At 39.8% G+C, this 20,132-nt stretch overlaps 1 protein-coding gene across 1 annotated transcript in view; it reads left to right on the top strand.

The window, feature by feature from the left end:
* The window catches only part of nrxn3a (neurexin 3a), a 191,381-nt gene that overhangs the window by 139,179 nt on the left and 32,070 nt on the right, over positions 1-20,132 (top strand). The window contains exons 17-19 of the mRNA XM_034857472.1: positions 5,241-5,414; positions 11,385-11,504; positions 19,957-20,128. Coding sequence (XP_034713363.1) covers positions 5,241-5,414; positions 11,385-11,504; positions 19,957-20,128 — 466 coding nt within the window. The remainder of the gene's footprint in view (positions 1-5,240; positions 5,415-11,384; positions 11,505-19,956; positions 20,129-20,132) is intronic.

The following is a 20,132-nucleotide window of genomic DNA, read 5'->3' on the forward strand; positions in this document are numbered from 1 at the left end:
ACCGGCATGCAACGGGCGCCGATCGCCGGTGATCGATTCTGCGCAGATCTGGCTCATCTCGAACGAGCCTACTGTCTCTTACCTGAGGCTTCCTTGTTCTACTTCTACCTTTATACCGAAACACTCCTTTTATTTAAGATCGCTACTGACATCTAGTGGCCTGAGGTTGAAATACCACTAATCATCACATCCCCTTTCTATGAGGTGAATTACTCAACAACTTAAATACATCACAGGTGACAGCTTTCTTTTAACAGTCACCTTACACAACTCAACTTAGTTACACAACTCATTTCACAATGTTAAACCACTGGTTAAACAGTATGACTTTGATATCAGGCCTCCAGAACATCAAACTTGAGCATTAATAAACATCACACTAAAACACTACTATTACATGCTCATTAAATTCAGACCTTTTTTTTTTACAGGTAAAGTTTTACAGGTTTATGTGGAGATGTGGAGTTGGGCTTAGACTCAAGACTAGAGTCTGTTTCACTGAGCTCTTGATCTGCAACAGATTTTGTCTGATGATTTGTCCTTCTTTTCTTCTCACCGTATAGGATTGTAGACAAACTCTTGAAGAAAAGTGGCTCTTGTCATTTGTCCTTCAGGACTTGGATCATTCCTGGTTAGTGGAGGAAGCTGCTTAGAAAACCTTTTGCTTAATTTTCTGCAGATTCAGCTTTTGTTCTAGCTTAGGATGTTTCTTTCTGCTTTAAACCGCTTGGAAGTGTTGTACAAAGTTTTCTTTTCATCAATAGCTAAATAGATAACCCACACTCCAGAGGTGATGATCAGTAACTGAGTGGAGCAAGGTAAGGATCTGAGTTACTTTCAGAAGCCTTCTTTAGGAGATGCTTGAGAATGTGAACTCCTTTCTCAGCTTTTCCATTGGAATACAGTAGGCTGGATGTTACCTGCTTGAAGTCATAAACTTTTGCAAAGGCTTGCCACTCTTTGCTGTTGAAGCTTGGTCCATTGTCTTTCATCACTGTATGTGGAATGCCATGTCTGGGGAAGATTGCATTTTGCATGTGTTATGACACAGCTGGAAGATGTGCGAGATCAATGCCATTTCAGGATAATTTGAGTAATAGTCAATGACTCCCAAGTAGTCCTTTCCTTTAATGTGGAATAAGTCCATTTCCAGTTTATGCCACAGTGCTGTTGGTACATCATATACAGCCACAGGCTCTTTAGCTTGTTTATTTCTGTATTTCTGTCAAGTCACATATCTGCTTATCAGTTTGTAAATGTCCTTATTTAATCTAGGCCAGAACAGTGTCCCTCTTGCCTGTCCTTTACATTTTCCAACACTTAAGTGTCCAACATGAATTTTCTGCTGTATGTCTTGTCTCAACTCTCTTGGAATGACTACCCTGTTTTGTTTTAACTACAGTCCATCCACTACACTGAGCTCCCCTCTTACTGTATGTGGTAGAACTGAGATCCTGCAGCCCATCCATTCTGCATGTTCCCCATGATGCCTTGTTGTTGAGGATCTCTAGCTGTTTCTTCAAGGCTCTGCCTGGTCTTGTGTCCAATACAGGAAGTGTAGCAGACACCATGTAGCCATATGCTTGAAGATCATCTTCAGTTGTGCTTGTACTATTGTTTGTGGGTGCTTTTGGCAGTGGATCTGCTAGAATCAGGTGTGTAGATAAGTTCAAAGTCATACCTCTGCATCTTCATCATCATGCGCTGTATTCTCTGTGGCATTTCATTTAAGTTCTTTTTCATGATGGCAACTAGTGGACCATGGTCAGTCTCAACAGTAAAGGTGGGAAGGCCATATATGTAGCTGAACTTTTCTAGGCCAAACACTGACCCAAGACATTCCTTTTCTATTTTTGCATATTGACATGCAGTCTCTGTCATATATCTGGTTGCATATGCTACTAGTTTCCAATGCTCACCTTCAGCCTGTAGAAGCATTCCACCAATTCCATCCTTTGATGCATCTGTTGACACTGTTGGTTCGAAGAATGTCAGCATAAGGACAGTGGTCAGTGCACTGTGGAGCTTTTGCCAGACGCGTTCATGGTTGAATGTCCAGTTGAAGTCTTTATCTTTGTACAGGAACTCAAAAAAGTACACTGTCTTTGCTGAAAGGTTGGGTATGAACTTTCCAATGAAGTTTACCATTCCCATGATGCGTAGTACACCTGCCTTGTCTATGGGTTTAGGCTTGTTCAATACAGCATTGATTTTTTCTTTTTCGGGGCGTGTGCCTTCTGCTGAGAGCATGTCCCCAAGGAAAACAATTTCCTGAGTTGCAAACTGACAATTGTTTTTGTTGAGCTTCAGGCCATTCTTTTGTATTTGCTCCAGGACACTTGCCAGACTCTGATTGTGCTGCTGGAGTGTGGCTCCCCATATGATGATGTCATCCATATATGCTTGCACTCCATCAAGCCCTTCAATTATGTTTTCCATTGCTCTACGGAATATCTTTGAAGCTGATATAATTCCAAAGGGTAACCTATGAAAGCAGTATCGACCAAAGGGTGTATTAAAAGTGCAGTATTTGGTACTGCTTTCATCCAGTCAAAGTTGCCAAAACCCATGTGACGAATCAAGCATCTCGAAATTCATCTGGCGCCTTCCATCTTGTGGTGATCTCCTCTAGTTTGGGTATTTTTTCATTGAGATCTTTTGGATCCATACATTCTCTTAAATGTAAATGTGCTGTATTTATATAGCGCTTTTCCAGTCTTTACAGCTGCTCAAAGTGCTTTTACATCTAGAGGAAACATTCACCATTCACACACATTCATACACTGTGGCCGGGGCTGCCGTACAAGGTGCCACCTTCAGATAAACATTCACACACATTTGATGCGATGCGCAGCACCGGGGGCAACTTGGGTTCAGTGCCTTGCCGAAGAACACTTCAACAATGACTGCAGGGGCAGGGATCGAACCACCAACCTTCCGATTGGCTTGCAATCGCTCTACCACTGAGCCACAGCCGCCCCACGGCGCACCTTAACTCACCATTCTTTTTTTTCACACAGACCATAGAGTCAACTAGGGCTGTACTCTCCCAGTCAACTAGTCGATTTATTGGTCGATACGTTCTGGCTCGACCAAAATTCAGATTGGTCGATTTTTTGCAGTGTTAATTTCATCAGGTGGAAGCATAGACCGGTGGAAAGCACTAATTGCTAATGGGGGTGTTTTTAGATCATCCCTGATCCCAGAGCATCACTGTTGCACAGGTAAAAGGCCGTCTTCAGAACACCCCCCTTGTTTTCACTTTTTTGGAGTAGCCCAACCCACTGGGGACAGATTGAAGAAAGAACTAGAAAGCCCTGCTTTAGTGGTTTGCTGAATATGTATTTAATTGTGAGTGTTTAATTTACAGTCAGTCCTCCTCTACCATGTCGAAGACATCGCCAGTGTGGCACCATTTTACAAAAATAGATAACGGAAAAAAGTTGAATGCAAAGTTTGCAAGTAACAGTTTGCATATCGCAGAAAAAAAGAAAATACTTTGAGCAACTCATAACATAGCAAGATGGAGACGAGGGGACATTTTTCTGCTAAAGTGAGTTGTTTACTTCAGCCAAACTTTTCTTTTTGGACAACCTGATCTGAACCGGAATATAACAGAGCCATACGAGAGAAAGAGTTTAATGTTAAACCACAAACCCTCCCATTACAACCACAACATCAATACACTGTAAAGTACTTCGCTTACTTTCCCGTGAGCTTGCCAAGCTGTGCAGCGTGGTTGGTCCTGTGGCTTTGTCTTTTTCGCCTAACGCGGAATCGGTCACCTCAGAGCAGAGGCTCCCCTTCTGGGGTGGGGGTGTAACGGTTCGGTTTGCAAACTAAATTAAAGAAGTGAATTCTCTTAATTTAGAAAATCGTTCTATTGATAGATTCTTGTTAATATACTGCTAATACAGTTATAAGAAAATTCAAGCACAAAAGTACTGTTTTAAGCTAAATTGATATTAGCCTTAAAATAAATAGATTATCTTGCTATGCTGTTTATCTTACTTAGATTGTATAAGTACATTATTTTTTGAGTGAATTTAAATCGAGTGACAGCAAACCTTTGTGCTACTTCAAATACTCAGAACAACCAAAAACAACCAAAAATAACCAAACGGGAACGTTGTGTGATGGTACGGTGCAACCGCAGGTGAACGTTACCGATGGTTGGTTCTCTTAACGCTTAGGGAGCGTTATAACCCGGAGGGAACGTTCCCTAAACGTTGTTTTTTTTGGTTTGGTGGTGCAAAAATGTGTCAGTGTCCTCCAGCGTCAAAGTGCACCATCATAGTCTTTGACAGGTTGAACTTCTTCAGCTACCGCCGGAAGTACAGGAACTCTTTGATGAGGGAGTTGATGTTCTGCTCCTACTCTCCTCCTAACGTTTTAGGCTACATGGTTGTTTTGCCAAAATTAAATAGCATGTTTCCATAAGTTGTGGTTTCTCTCCATCACGGTGGTGGTAAACAGCTGTGGCCCGCTACCCTGGTCCTCCGTGAACATAAGCTGTTACATGTTAGCATGGCGGTGTTAGCACAAGTTAGGTCTGAGTTACTAATTTCAGTACTCTACATAATTTAATGTAATGTGCACATGTATGTAAAAATTTATAAAACTGACCATACATACTACGTTAACCATGATAGAAATTAATGAAGCTTAATACTTACCTGTTTGGGAGGAAATTAGCCAACTTAACTGTCCTTTAGGGCTGTAAGGTGTCTCTATTTTTTAAATGCATCTCCAATATTTGTTTCCAATATTTTTGTTTTACCACGTTTGGTTATGCCACTGTTCAGAAAGATCCAGAGTTTTTTCTATATTGTATAGAATGTATCTATCTTATCCAGTTTGTTTAGTTGCTACTTCTTTTGATGGAGCGACGTTTTTGCGTGTTTGCACTTTGTGTCTGGCAACCCGGGTCTCAAGGAAGTTGACAACAAAACACAGGCCAAACACATACAGACATTCCGTCATGGAATTTCCATTCCAATGGAGAAAGTACTGGTTTCAGCATTGTTGTCAGTCAAGATTGTATTTCAACTTAGCATGTTTCCTTAATATCTAGTGACATATTTTTTTTTACATTTTTGCAACTTTCTTGACACTTTCATGTCTCTATCTATCTATCTATCTATCTATCTATCTATCTATCTATCTATCTATCTATCTATCTATCTATCACTCTATTTCTCTATCAATCTATCTATCAATCTATGTTTTCTACATCCCAGGTGATCTGTTCATCGCAGGACTGGGTCCAGGCATGTATGGCAGCCTTCCTAAACTGGTGGCTTCCAGAGAGGGCTACCAGGGCTGTTTGGCGTCGGTAGACCTCAACGGTCGCCTGCCAGATCTCCTTAATGACGCTTTGTTTCGCAGCGGGCAGATTGAGCGTGGATGTGAAGGTACACCGTCCCTCAAATCTGAGCCTGATTTAGACTACTACAACACACAATTCAACTCCAATTCCAGCTCAAGCAGCCCTTTCTTCTTGCTCAATGCAAACAGTAGCTCCACAGCCCTGCATCCATATGGAAGGCCATCCATTATATTAACTGTACTTGTTGCCTCACTTACCCACTGCTAGATTCAGGCCAAAAATCACCTACACCTACATACAACACCACATGTTATCGGCCACATTGGTCGCCCACTTCTAGTGCTGTTGCGATCACCATCAGAACAATTGTTGCCAGTGCAGTGACAGAAAATGCTGCCAGGTGCTCCATTTTTATCTCTCATTTTTGTAAAGTTTCAAGGTTTTATTTCTGAATTTTGTTAATATTTACAGTCCTAATCAATAATATCATATAAGACAGTGGTTCCTAAACATTGTCTGCAGGGTCCCCCTAGTGAAAATACAAATATGTTTAAGATCAAATCTCCAGTTTATTTAATTTAAAATACTCCACTATATAAAAAAACAACTATTACATATTTAATTGACCCTTTAGTAAGCCTCGCACCCTTTAGTTATTGTTACTAGTCTTGTCAAGCTTTCCATTCCAGCACTGCATTAAGTATTTTCAGTATCAAAAAAATGCATTTGATGGCTTGTGTTTATTTTCTGTTAACTCAGTGCCATGTATTGATGCAAAAAACACTTAATGCTAATGACTATAGGTCCCAGGCAAATTACATCTGCATAATTACCAGTTAATTATGAGATGGGTATGTAGGACTGATCTTTTATTACAGGGTAGCTTGTTTGTCCTGTAATACAATGCAGTGTTTTAAGAAACACTGCTTCTTTGTAACATAACACCATTCATGAACATGTGACAAATAATCTTGAATGTTTACAGTAGAAATAAATGATAAGTTACTTTTATGTGTTGAGTATTGTCAGGCAATATGTTTCACTTTACATAATAAAAGGCTTCGAGGATGATGAAAGTTTAGCAAAGTTGTCTCAGGTAAACTACCCCAATACAAGACAGGACAGAGCATGGTAACATCTGGGACCGATGTACACCATCTTCCAAGCAGTGAAAGTGTCAAACCTGAACAGGACTATTTATGAAATAACCTTTTAACCCCACCAAATAATGCATTTGGATAGGCTAGCACAATATCTGCACAGCCACAGCTGCTTACATCCTCGTCAGTGTCTACATTGGAAGCCTTCAACTACATTGAATGAGTGTAGGTTTCCAAAGTTTTGGCAGTGTATTTACACGTTGAATGGGAAAAAAAAGAAGTTATGGAATGCCATTCGAGCAATGAACCTCTTTAGAAGTCTAAGATATTTACGACGACTTTCAAATGTGTGTTAATATCTTATATTTTCATGTGTTTCCCAACAAAAAATGACTCGTTAGCATGCCTTTTCTGGTTGTGGCCAGTACGCATGGTAATACCTTTAACATAAAATACGCAATTTTCTTTTCTTCTGAAGGAATAGTCTTATTTATATGTAGCTCACTGCAGAATTCAATGTTAAAGATCAGGCATGGCCGGGTTAGCTCAGTTGGTAGATCGGGCGCACACATGTAGAGGGTTATTCCTTGACGCAGATGGTCCAGAGTTTGACCTGTGACGGTTTACTGCATGTCTTTCCCCCTCTCTCTCCCTTTCATATAGCTGCCCTATCCAAAAAAAGATCTTTTTTAATAAAATAACAGCATTATACATTGTGCTCATACTTGCTGGTCACTTATCCTGATTCATTGATGGCACAGACATGTGAATGTGCATAGTGATGCCTGGTGGTGGAGACCAGAGAAGACACAGATTAGGACATGGTAATTGATATTGAAATTGAATGAGCTAAGAATGCATCATCATTTTGAAGTTAACTACAGGCACTCAAAAGTTTTGTTGTGGCACATTTTAATATCTTCTAAACACAAAATCTATAAGATGTTATTTGTTTTAATGGCCTTCCATTAAAAATAGACTCCAAAAGTTCACATAGACTGTCCGTCATACTTACACTTACTGGAACGCCTTACCTAAAGCCTTAACTTTTGGCCTTGGAAATGTCTCTTGTTTACTACTCTAGGTTTTAGATATAGCTGTAGATTCCTTATTGGCCACTGCTATCCATTGGAGTGATACGATGCGGCCGCCATTTTGTGACGGACAAGTGCATGCCTCCTAATACATGTATATCAAGGCAGGAGGGCTATCCATAATAAAATTAACCTTTCATGCTGAATTATTTAACTACTTTCAAGCGGTTTGCTTTGCTGAAAAATGCCAGACATGTCTTATGATACAGGATACTTTAAAATTAAAAATGCAGGGTTTCATAGCAAAATACCTTATAGATAGTAACTGTATGGATAAGCCTTCATATAGTTTAAACACTTAAAGATCCAAACTGGGCTTTAAACATGTTAATTTATGCTGAGAACTTTTTTTTTTTTTAAATGGGGGTCTATGGGGATTGACTTGAGGAACTGCAGTTCTATAACACACAAATGACAAAAAAGCTCTCACAAGCTAGAATTAGCTTTATTCAATATCAGGAAAGTACCTTAACTTTATGTTAAAAAGAAGGGTTAACGTTACCTCTTGTGATATTAAATTCAACACGTTAACAGTAGGCTTAAATATTGTAAAACACTTTTTTCACCTGTGAAATTTTATTTCGTTTTGTTAAGTTTGGCATTTCTTTCACATGAAAACATCCTCCAAAAGCAACACAAAATATTTGTTCTCTCAGTCTTTATGGTCTCACATCTCTGTTTATATATCTCTGATGCTAGGTACTAAGCAGCGCTTAGTTATGGTTGCTAAGCAATGATTGGACAATCAGTGTTTGGGATAGGGTCAAAACGGTCAGTTAAAGGCGAGGAAAAAGATGACCTAATGTAAATCCTAGAACAAACTTGTAGCAAAAAGTTACAAAAGATCTATGAATGCAGTTACAATAGAAATTGATAAGAAGCCATGCCCCAATTCCAGTCCATAAGGTTTGTGTGTATCAGTGTTTAATTTGTTTCGTGTTGATGTCCAGCCGTCATGCATATTTTGTAGCTACATCAAAATGGGCTATTGAAACATTTTGCAGGAGCTAACATGTGTCACAATAGACAAAATGTTTCCAGCTTCCTGTGCAAGTCGTGCATTCTTTGTTTTTGTCATCTTCTTAAGATTCTGGACTTCCACAACCTGTTGCATGGAAATCATTTTCTGTACAGCTGTTTTCTCTAATTCCTGCCATATCATTCAGTTGGACATTGAGTGTACTTATGTTGTTGCTTTTAACATCAACTAACAGAGCCCCATTAGACAAAGACGTGTTAGTTAATGCTTCATTTGAATCTTAACAGACAACAACATTGTAACTGTTGTTCCCCTCGCTGTGACAATCTGAATGGGGTTTGATAATGCTGTTTTTTACTGTACTGTATGTACTGAGAGAACGTTATGCTTGACTTATTTATTTTTCCAAATAAAATCTCATCAATCGCAGTTTGTTGGTCTTGTCTATGGCATTCTGTCTCATTTGTTTGTGTGCTTGTGTGATTTCTTTTTGTTTTGCTGATGTACCATGATCAGTTGATTAGTCATTTAAGCTATGATGCCATGTAACGCCTGCTTTTCATTACAAGCCTTCATCACATAAAATCAATTTATTTTTATCAAGCCAGTGAGCCTTTATAAAAGCCAATAAATGAGTGTTGAGTCGGCAATACCTTGTATTGTCACTAGATGGTGAAACTGCCTTATCTGTGGCAGACACTTACTGTAACAGAACAGTAAAAAGCAGAAGTAACATGAATAGGGATTTCACTGTAGGTACATCATACATTAAATCCTGAACCAGATGAGCGGGTCAACTGCAGGATATTCCTGCATTATAGGACACTGTAAGTTCCAAAAGTCGATTCCCTCCTCCAACGCATCAATTCACCTGAACAGCTCCTTTAACAGAGCAGGTTGCATCAGTTTACAAGGTAAGTCTCCACTCAACACACTGTGTTGGTTAGAGGTAGACAAGTCCTCACAGACTGACAGTCCACATGCTTAATGTACATTAAAGCCGATATATCTCATAATCACAATTATAGAGCCGGAGATGGGATTTACAACACAACTTCACCTACTTCCAGAGAAGGGAAAAAGCCTGCCAAAAAATAAATAAACTACAGCAACATTTGTAGTATGCAGAACTACTTTGTTTAACAACATATGTCGGCTTGTGGCCTTCATCCGGTTAATCATCTAAGATGTTACAAATAACATTTACAGTGGTTTTCTCATTGCTTAAGCACTGTCTTCGCTAAATATAATGTAACTATTACTATTATTATAAGTAGCAGCAGTGCAGGGAGTAGCAGGGCGTCGAGCAGGACCACTACAGCAGCTGCAACCACGATCCAGGTGCCACCACAATCCAAGGTAATCTGCATGGCGAAAAAAGCGCAACCAGCTTCCACTTCTGTGGAAGAAGCTAGTAACGTGCATTATTGTGACATGAATGTACACAGATGGAAGGAGAGAAGAGGTCAGCGTGTCATAAGAAGTCACATGGCAGTCTAAAACTATAGCAGAAAGACTGAGGGCTGGTCCAAGGCAAACCTGAGCCAGTCCTAAGTATAAGCTTTAGGTTTTATCTAATGTTTAAAGCTTACTCTTAAATGTGGAGAGGAATACCATAGGAGAAGAGCTTGATACCTAAATGCCTTGACTCCCATTCTACGTTTGTAGACTCTCGGAACCACAATTAACTCTGCACTCTGGGAGCGCAGTCCTCTGGTGGGGCGTACTGTGAGCTCTTTAAGATATGATGGTACCTGACCAGTAAGAACTTTGTAGGTCAGAGGAAGGATTTTAAATTCAGTCTTGGATTTTACGGGAAGCCAATGCAGAGAAGTTGGGAGGAAGAGGCATATGGCTTAGAATATGGAGAGCGTTAGCCCTCAACTACAAGATTGGGTGTTGATCCTGGCCGCCCCCGGTGTACTTCAGCAAGACACTAAACCCCATGTTGCTCCCCAGTTGTCCACTGCTACTAATATCAAGCATGGGTTAAATGCTGGATTGGATTACACTACATTGTACTGTCAATTGTATGTGGCAATTATGACTAAAGTTTGTTTGTTTTAAAGTTAATACTGAGGAAATAACTCCCTGTCAGCATCCCAGTAGCAATGAGGGAGAATATGTCTTTTGGGAGGATGGGAAAAAAAAGCTGTAATTGTTCTGTGGAGACAGACACATAACCTGCTGACATGCATGTAAATATGATGATGCAAGGGGGCTGCCTCATAAAGCAGATGGGGGTTCTGTGCCTTGCTCAAAGGAATCACCGCAGGAATCCCAGGAGGTGAACTTGCACCTTTCCAGGTGGTGTGTGCAGGGACCTGAACCAGCAACCCGTGGATTCCCAAGCTAAGTCCCAAGGGACTGAGCTACTGCCACCCTATAAGTGTAAAAAACATTATATGGAATATTCCCCTCATCCCTCGCCTCCTTAATTTGATTCAATTTTGTACTTACAAGCCCTACCATGTTGTCGTACAGTCAAGAGGTGGTGGGTGTGGGTGAAAATAGTTCAATCAATCAGAGTACTAAACCAAAGTTGTGTCCCTTTAAAGAAGGCTGTGGGTTCAGTCAAAGAGTCTCTCTAACTAATGGTATGAAACAGTACACACTTCCTGTCTCCTAAATGGAGCCTTGTTGTAAAATGTTGTAAACATTGTGTGGATGGATGAAAAGGTACATTTGTTTAATTTATTAATATTTTCTTTAGCTAACATTAGCTATTTAATTTGGTGACAATGGGATCGCTCAAAATCTGTTCACTTCTCCCAGTGGAATCGACCCGCTCAGGACCTGTCGCCAGTCTCCTAAAGAGGCTGACTATGGTTAAGCCTCCAGTGTGTGTGTGTGTGTGTGTGTGTGTTTGTGGATTTCCACAGGTCCCAGCACCACCTGTCAGGAGGACTCCTGTGCCAACATGGGGATTTGTATCCAACAGTGGGAGAACTACACCTGTGACTGCTCCATGACCTCCTTCACTGGTACACAGTGCAATGACCGTGAGTACTGATATCACTATTAATTAAATATCTAATGTCACACATGTATGACAGAGCGTGGACAAAATCACACCTACTAAAAGCTAAAAGAATTGTTTAACTGACCAGTTAGCGAGCAGCAAGCTAACATTTGCTAGCAGCTAAAACCCCAATGTCAAAATATTTTTCAGATGTCAGTGTCACCATTGGGATGATTTTAGCACCAGGGGAAAGGGTTAGTTGAACGTTAAATCAGAGCAGGCCTGTGTGTATGAAAATACCCTCGGACCCAGGAGGGTATCATTAAGTAATCGTACAGGTACTTAGTATTGGCGAGAACCCAAATGTAATGTTGCTTGTGGTAGTGGTGTATCCCAAGTTTGTGATTACACAATCAAATGCAACAAAAAACAATGCTGTCTTGCTGGCAGAGCACCTTAACTGCGTTACAGATAAAATTAATTAAAATAAAATAGCACGTCTGTTAATTTGCTGCAGCTGAGGTTGGCGTTTGCTTGTATGGTGTCTACTGTAATATACAGTATGTGATTACAACCATTCTCAGATGTTTTCTGTCTAATAAGAACCCCATTATATCTAATATAATATCTAATATCTAATTTGACACAAAATTTAATTATTACATCTTATTAATGTACTATTTACAGCATAAGTTAGGTGTATGGTTTCTAAATAGGTTATATCTTTTTGTTTACTGTCTACTACAGTAAACACCAAATTATTATTATTATTATTGTTTTTATTATTATTATTATTATTATTATTATTATTATTATTATTACTTTTGGTCTATTTTCATACAAAATATGGCTTGTTACATCTTGTTTATTTCCAGTAAAATAAAGTGTAACAGAAACCACAGTAAAATACAATTCTAGCTGGTACAGATCTACTAAAATATACTGGAAAGCCATATTCTAGACATCTCTGTCTAGAGTATGGCTGAGTATTTGAAGTGTATATCATCAAATAAGACCTTTTCTGGAATTCAATTCCGTTATGAACATTTTTGTGACAGAGACAGCCGCCCAGACTAGTGGGGGTCTTCCAGGAGGTCTTTCGCGTATTTGCTGGTCATTGGTGGGGGCGGACCATCTGGTCATAAGGGAGCAGGCTGGCAAGCAATCAGAGCAATTGGTGGTGTGACAAGGAGTCCATTTTCTCCTTCACTGGTCTCTATGTCTGCCCTGCCACATGCTAGATGATTCCCATCGATCCCCCAACCTTCACTCCCCTAACCCAACCATCAGCACCAAGTGCATGCCATTGAGCTGTGTCTTTATCAAGTGACAATCTCCAGTACTGAAAAATCAATCAATGTGGAAGTGCCAAAAACCAGTTCTGCCTCAGCTCCATCATTTAGATTATCTGGGAGTTAGGCAACGTCAGGCACTACCTGGATGGCAGCTTCGTTCTGGGAGACTGTGTCAATATTTTATAAAGTCTATAGTCTTTATTCCCAGTGGCCCGAACTTTACTCCTGGCCTGATGATGGGAACGTGTCTTAGAGTGGCAGTTTGAAAAGGGGCAGGAGATAAAGCTTAAAATAATATATATTTGTAGCTTTTTATTCCTTCCCTGGGTGGTGCAGATAAGAGGGAATGATGGGACCTGGTTTGCCTCTGTATTAGCACACTGTTGATAATTGGAGGATAATGTGTTTGACGACCTTCACCTTGCCCGTCTGCCTTGGTCTATGTGCATAAATCGAGGGCAAGAGGTAACAAAACGAGACAGCAAGGAATAAAGAGTAAATGTCAGGGGGATGGGTGCCATACATCGCACTGGATATGTCATTTAACCAGTTCCTGAGATTGTAGAGGCTAATCATTTCTGAAGAGCACACTTTATGTTAATGTAACAGGCCTTGCTGTGTATTTCTGCTGAAGCGCCATCTTGGTGGTGGTTAATTTTGCTTTGATAGAACATTTAGTGTGTGTGTGTGTGTGTGTTTGTGTTTGCGTGTACGTGTGCGTGTGTGTGTCTCTCCGTCGGTCTCTCTCTCCCTGTGCCTGATTGCATGTCTTGCTGTAGACACAACTTAGAAATTTGTTTTATTTTGAAGTAATGTTGCCACATTAATGTTGCCAATCTAATGTTTTTCTGCAACAACATTTTAAATTTCATTTTAGTCATTTTACAGGCTGTAGAGTAGCAGAAAGTAAGCTCACGACATATTTTTGTTGGCAGACCTGTCTATTTCTTGAGGGTTTCCAGATGTGTAACTAGATACAATTGTTTTTTAAGTTTTCAGTTTATGGTTCCTCCCTGTGCACATATAATCTGCTGTACATGTAATCTGGTTCTCTCTTTATACTCTGTCTCTTCATTTATCTGGTCTTTCATTAACATCCTGCCTCTCTCAATGATTATGCGTTTCCTTTTTAGTTGTGTCTTCACCACTCCAAGTCTTGCTGCTCTGGGATACAGATCACTGCTACAGTCTTGAGGTTTTTGAAAGGGATTTGTGTTGTTGCTGGCATACTGTGAATCTTCAGGAAGGAAAATTAAAAGAAATACCAATTGAGCATGCAGAAGAAGGTATACAAAGTTCCAGTGTATATATAGTATTCTGTTTCATGACTTTTCTGGTACCAAGTCACTCTCCAAGCTGGACAGGATCAGACGTTTCTCTACTCCCTGTGGCTTAGAAATGTCTTTCTTTGCAAGCCTGACAGATTTTTAATACAGAGCAGGCAGACAGGCAGATAGATGAAGGAGTGAAGTTGCACATGAGTTGGCAGATGGCTGCATGAGCGGAGCCCTGATTGCTGTGCAGAGGACGAGGCAGGAGGGTTCTCCCCATGCTGACTGTATGACAAGTCTGCATTTTTTAAGGATTTTGACAAAAAAATTTCTTCTTGTCTTTTATGTCTGTGTTTCACTAATCTCACCCTACTGCATCTCTGGGCGGCATGTGTGTGAGGTCTCTGGAAATATCAGGGGCTGACAGGCTGGACTTCTTTATTATTATGGGCTTTGTTCAATCATGAGACTGTTGGTCTGTAGAACACTCTCTGTTTGAATATTTAGCGTAATATTTACCCATGTGTCCAATGTGGTGCTTTACCTTCTGGGGTCTCATGAAAGGGAGTTTCTGCCAGGTCCCTGGTCTTTTAGTCTTCTATCAGACCACCTGTATGGGGTGGCTGATTCTGGGATGTATCGCTGCCTCCGCAAAGCAGAGCTCATTCCCGTTTGTAAAGTCGCAGAACTCTGGGAGTGTCACCAGAGATCAGGCAGCAGCGGTGTCCAATCCTTTCCCTAAGCAGTATCATCTGCATGTGACCAGGCACGGCACCTCTCCAACCATCTCTAAATACAGTTCTCCAGCATCGCTGAAGGGTGGTCTTGGTGAGTGGCAAAACCTTTAGATGCTATTCAACCTTTTTGTACATTTTGGATTAATCTTAATTTTGTCAAGTTAAATGTTTGGGCTTACAAGTCAGAACACGAGCAAACTAATTCAATTGAATTGTTTTTTTAGTTGTAAATCCTAACAGGCGTATTCTCAGGACACTTTATAGAAAGAAGTCTAAACCAAATAATTTACAACGATTTAACAATTCACCTCCAGGAGCAAGTATTTGGTGTGCTAGTGGCTAGGAAAAACTGAAACCTCGGACAAACTATGACTCTTGGTGGCAGACATCTGCCATTGCTGGTTGGTATGATGAATAACTATAGTAACAATAAAGATGTTTCTATGACTAGAAATAATAGTAGAAGCAGTGCATGGCATAGCAGGGCGTCAAGCAGGACAGTTAGCATAACTGCAACCACAACTTAGGTGCCACCCAATCCAAGGAAATATGCAAGGTGGGAAAACATAAGGACTCTGGGAAGTAAGCACCCTGGAGGTAAGATAGACACAATTATTACTGGGACATGTATGCACACAGATAGAAAGAGAGAGGAAAGAGGAGTTTAGTGTGTCAAAGGAAGTCCTAAACTACTGCAGCATGAGATAAGAATACATGACATACGTAAGAAACATGAGAACTGCTCCAAGGACAACCTGAGCCAGCCTACAAAGGGTTGGTAGATGAATCTTATAACTATGAAGAGAAGCAAACAGAAGGAGGGTGGTGCCGTGGCTGTAGCTACACACGCTCCCCCGCCAGTCTAGGCAAACTCTGCCACTCCTCAGTCCCTAAGCTTTATCAAAGACGAGAGTTTTAAGCTTACTCTTAAATGTGGTGATGGTGTCTGTTCCCGAACCCAGACCGTGAGCTGGTTCCACAGGATAGGAGCCTGGTAGCTGAAGGCTCTAGCTCCCCTTCTACTTTTGAATTCTCTGAGTACCACGAGTTACCCTGTATTCTGGGGTACTCTAGTGGGCCAATGCAGACGTGGACCATCAGGGCAAAAGAAGGTCAGAATCAGACAACAAACATGGTATTTTTGCTACAGCCAACGGCCAAGTACCACATACGTTCTGCTGTGTGTGTGAGGAAATAACTCTCCATGCCAGCAGGCAGCGGTACTCTATTCATTCAATTAAAAAGGGAAACAGGATACAAACATTAGCCATGATACCCACAACAAACAGTGCTCGTTGTCATTCATTCTCTCTGCAAAAGAAAAGTCTCCCTACTGTGAGGAGCGGAGCGGAAGGGTCGAACCCAAACGGCCCGCTGCTGGCTCGTTTATTTAACGTAAGCGTGCTAATTCCACCTACCCAACATGCCTTCATCCTACCCTACACAAAACGTTTTCACTCATGTGGCGATACCAATGTGCTTTCCCACGATGTGACAAGAGAGAATGAATGAAACATTGGTTGTTACAGTGTACCAATCTAGAGGCTGGCCAGCTGGCTGGTAAGCTTACTTTCATGGGGGCTAATTGTTTAGAGAAAGGCTCTATTACGGCCTTTATATAACATTTTACGGTAAAGTTATATGTATTTAGTTTATTAATTGACGTTTTTTTTGGTTTTTTAATGTTTTGCATGTAGAGATCTTTTGAAAGACATGTTATTGTTAAAGTATATACCTGCAAAACTAGTAATGCGTATCCCATTGTACACCCTCCTGGAAAAATTGTTATTCCAATCATTTGACCCTATGTGTCTTTTTGAAGGAACATACAAATGTCATTTTTGACATTTTTTTGAGGAGCCCTGTGTCTTCTCTGTGTGGTGTCGGTGTGGGAAATACCACAAAAAACTAGGACGGCGATTGCTTGCCGTCAGTCCGAAAGTCGCCTTTGTGTGCCAAGGCCTTAACAGCTTACCGCTATAGTGCGTGGTTTATGTCTCCCCCATGACAAATACATGTTAACTTTAATTTGTGGGTTTTAAAATAAGTGTGCTCATGTAAAAATCTTTAGAACAATGCTGGGGTGTTGGGTGTGCTGCTTCATTTAGCACTGTTTTTCCAAATGATATACAAATTACTTATAACAAAATATATTCTGCCTGCCTAAAGTATATTGCTCATAATGTGACATGTTCATTAAAGGTGGATAGTAAACACTTAACACTCCTAAACATGCCCATAGCTCTTCATGGGGAAGCAAACTGAATGCCACCTGCATCCCTACTGCTCAACTTCAATAAACAAGCGTATCATACAATAATCTCTACGCATTACCATCACCAGAACTCAATAATGAGCATTTAACGGTTTAATAAGTACAAAGCTGTCACCAATGGTCCACACTGTGACTATGGGAGGAAAATAAGTGAGTGTAAAAAAGTCTTCAGGTAATGAAAAAAATGAAGTTAACTATAGTGTGGCTCAGTTTTTATGTGTATGTGACTATTCGGACACATGTGCAGGATACAATGGAAAAAGGAGACTCAACAATGTCTCAATAAAGACAGCACAGTAAATACTTTTTGTTGTTGTTTTTGTCCCTATGCAGACATCTGGGGAAGAGTTACAGCTAGTGCGCTAGCTAGTATGATGCCTTAGCAACATAGTTATTGAAACTTTCCTGCCAAATAACCCCCTTTTAATTTAAATTGTATAGTACTTATTTAGCTAAGGTATTTAGCTAATTCTTGTTTTAGTTTTTAAATTGTTTTTAGATTGTTCACTAACCTATCATTATTTTAAGTTTTGCTGTATGATTTTGCGTTAATGTACCTTAACCCTCATGTTGTCCTTGGGTCAAATTGACCCATTTTCCTAGATCAATGTTCTTTTAAATTACCCAGTTGTAATTACCCAAAATAACATGGTTGGTGTTATTACACACAATGCTCTTTGGCAAGCTCAAATCTCTACTTTCATGAATTTTGGGGTGTCTCTAGTTCAATTTTACGGCATTTGAAAAAAATGCCTCGGGATCCCCGAGTTGGAGCTGGTTGATGTGGCTCGGGAAAGGGAAGTTTAGGGTTCCCTACTGGAGTTGCTGCCCCCGTGACCCGATACCGGATAAGCGCATGAAGATGGATGGATGGATGGTTTCAAAATAGTATTGAGTAAAATTTGACATTTTCCAGTCTGTGATTATCCATCAACACACATTCCTTTTTTCCCTAAATAATTCCTAATTTCTGCTTTTCTAACTCAAACATTAGGTATAATTTCCTATAAATGAGGTTTTTGACCGTAAATTCCAAAAATAACTGTAAAACAAAAATTAATAAATTAGTGTTACATATTTTTAAATGTCAAAAAAGTGTTGAAAAAAGTGACATAAACGTAAGAAAAAGTTAAAAACATTGATATAAAGTGTCAACAATAGTGTGGATTTTCAATTTTCAAGTGAATTTTTCAATTCAAGAAGACAACACAAGGGTAAAGTAACAAGCTTGGACAACTATATATAATAGTACGATGTGTCCTGATTAACGTCTAGAAAGACTGCTCTTACTGAGAAGAGCGGAAATTACATTTTCTTTCAGACTGGTGGAAAGTCTGTTTCAAAACTGCATATGTGTAAAATGCAGATCCACATGCGAATAATTGAGATCCACAAATGCCTTTTAAATTCACAGATAAAAACTGGATTCACAAAAGTATCTTAGAAAGTTGAAGTACAAATATATTACTTTATTTGTACAATTATAGATTTTTGGGGGGATTTGTGGAACTTGTTTATGTTTTTCTTGTATTTGTAGATTTGGTTTTATGTTTACAGATTACATATTTACACACATTTTTCACACACATTACATGACTTATGAAGCAAATGCTGCTGTGAAACATTAATTATATGGTTTTGACTCTTGAGGATTCTCTCCATCCTGTCTGTTTCTGTGTGTTTTTGTCAGTAAGAACTGTTCATCTGAATGAGACGCTGAAGGGCAAAGGGTTTTTGGGAATGAGAACACAGTTTTTGGCCGGGGTTGACACAGCCACATGTGACCCAACCCTTTTAAATCTTAAATTCTAAGTGACAAACCTTTCCCAGAAATGGTTCACATGACATTCTAGGGTTCTACTGGAGTTGAGTGACAAACCCTCAATTTACGACTGGCCTTTAAAAACTAACCAAGGAGAAACAACACAGTTTGAGAGTCAAAACTCACCACTTAAAGGGTAACTACCGTTTTTTTGTGTCTGTGTGACTGATGGGAACAACAATCTTTGAAACTGGTCCAGTATTAAGTTAGATCACTGCAGTCAGGAGCGGTGAAACTAGTTACAATGTTAATAGAAGTTAGTTAATAGAGCAATTGTCCGGCTTGTACTGTATATACCGCACCAAAGTGCTCATTTGTCACTGACAGACTCAGATTAATATTCAAAGTGTCTGACAACATTATGGAAAGGATCCCTTCAAAGAAAGACCTTTAAAACCTCTTTGAGACCTTTCTGTTTCACCACAAACAGTTCTAAGGTTGCTAAACCCACCTTGCTCCATTTAAAAAAACAATACTTTAAACATGTATAGAGCCAATGTATTTTCACAAGTAAATCGGTAGACCAAGTGTTTTTTTCAAACAAAACTGAAAAGTGAAAAGACAAAACAAAACAATTGCCCTATTAACTGACATTTGATTTTGTTTTGCCGCTGCCAAATGCAGTGATTTTGCTTAATACTGGACAATTGTCTAAGATGGTTGTTCCCATCCGTCACTTGGACACAAACACACAGGAAAATAGTGTACAGGTTGAAAAAAAACTTGTTGTTAGTCTTTAAGCAAGTTTATTAAATGACGACTATTTTAGGGGCTAATGTTCCATGATCTCTGGTCCCATTTCAAACGTTTTAAAGAAGACACTGGAGCCAACCAGATACACACTGTTAAGTAATGAGAACAGAACAAATCAAATTTTGCAATTAAAATTTACATTATCTGAAAAGCACTGAGTTTTATAGGTTTGTTGTGAAACCATAGAACTATGTCAATAGGTACTGCCATACATACATTTAAAGCTGTTAGTTTTCATTTTGTATCAAGCAACAAAAAAGTTGTAACTTTGTACGTCACATCAGACATCAGTTCAGAGTTGAGCTTATTATTCATATGTCGTCCTTTTGCTCTGTTCAGCTGGGACGACGTACATATTTGGCAAAGGAGGAGGCCTTATTACATTCAAGTGGCCAGCCAATGAGAGACCGAGCACCAGGACGGACAGGCTAACCGTCGGCTTCAGCACCTCCCTGAAAGATGGCATCCTGGTCAGGATTGACAGTGCACCAGGTCTGGGGGACTATCTTATGCTG

Source organism: Etheostoma cragini, chromosome 20 (assembly GCF_013103735.1).
Source record: "Etheostoma cragini isolate CJK2018 chromosome 20, CSU_Ecrag_1.0, whole genome shotgun sequence".
NCBI classification, from domain to species: domain Eukaryota; kingdom Metazoa; phylum Chordata; class Actinopteri; order Perciformes; family Percidae; genus Etheostoma; species Etheostoma cragini.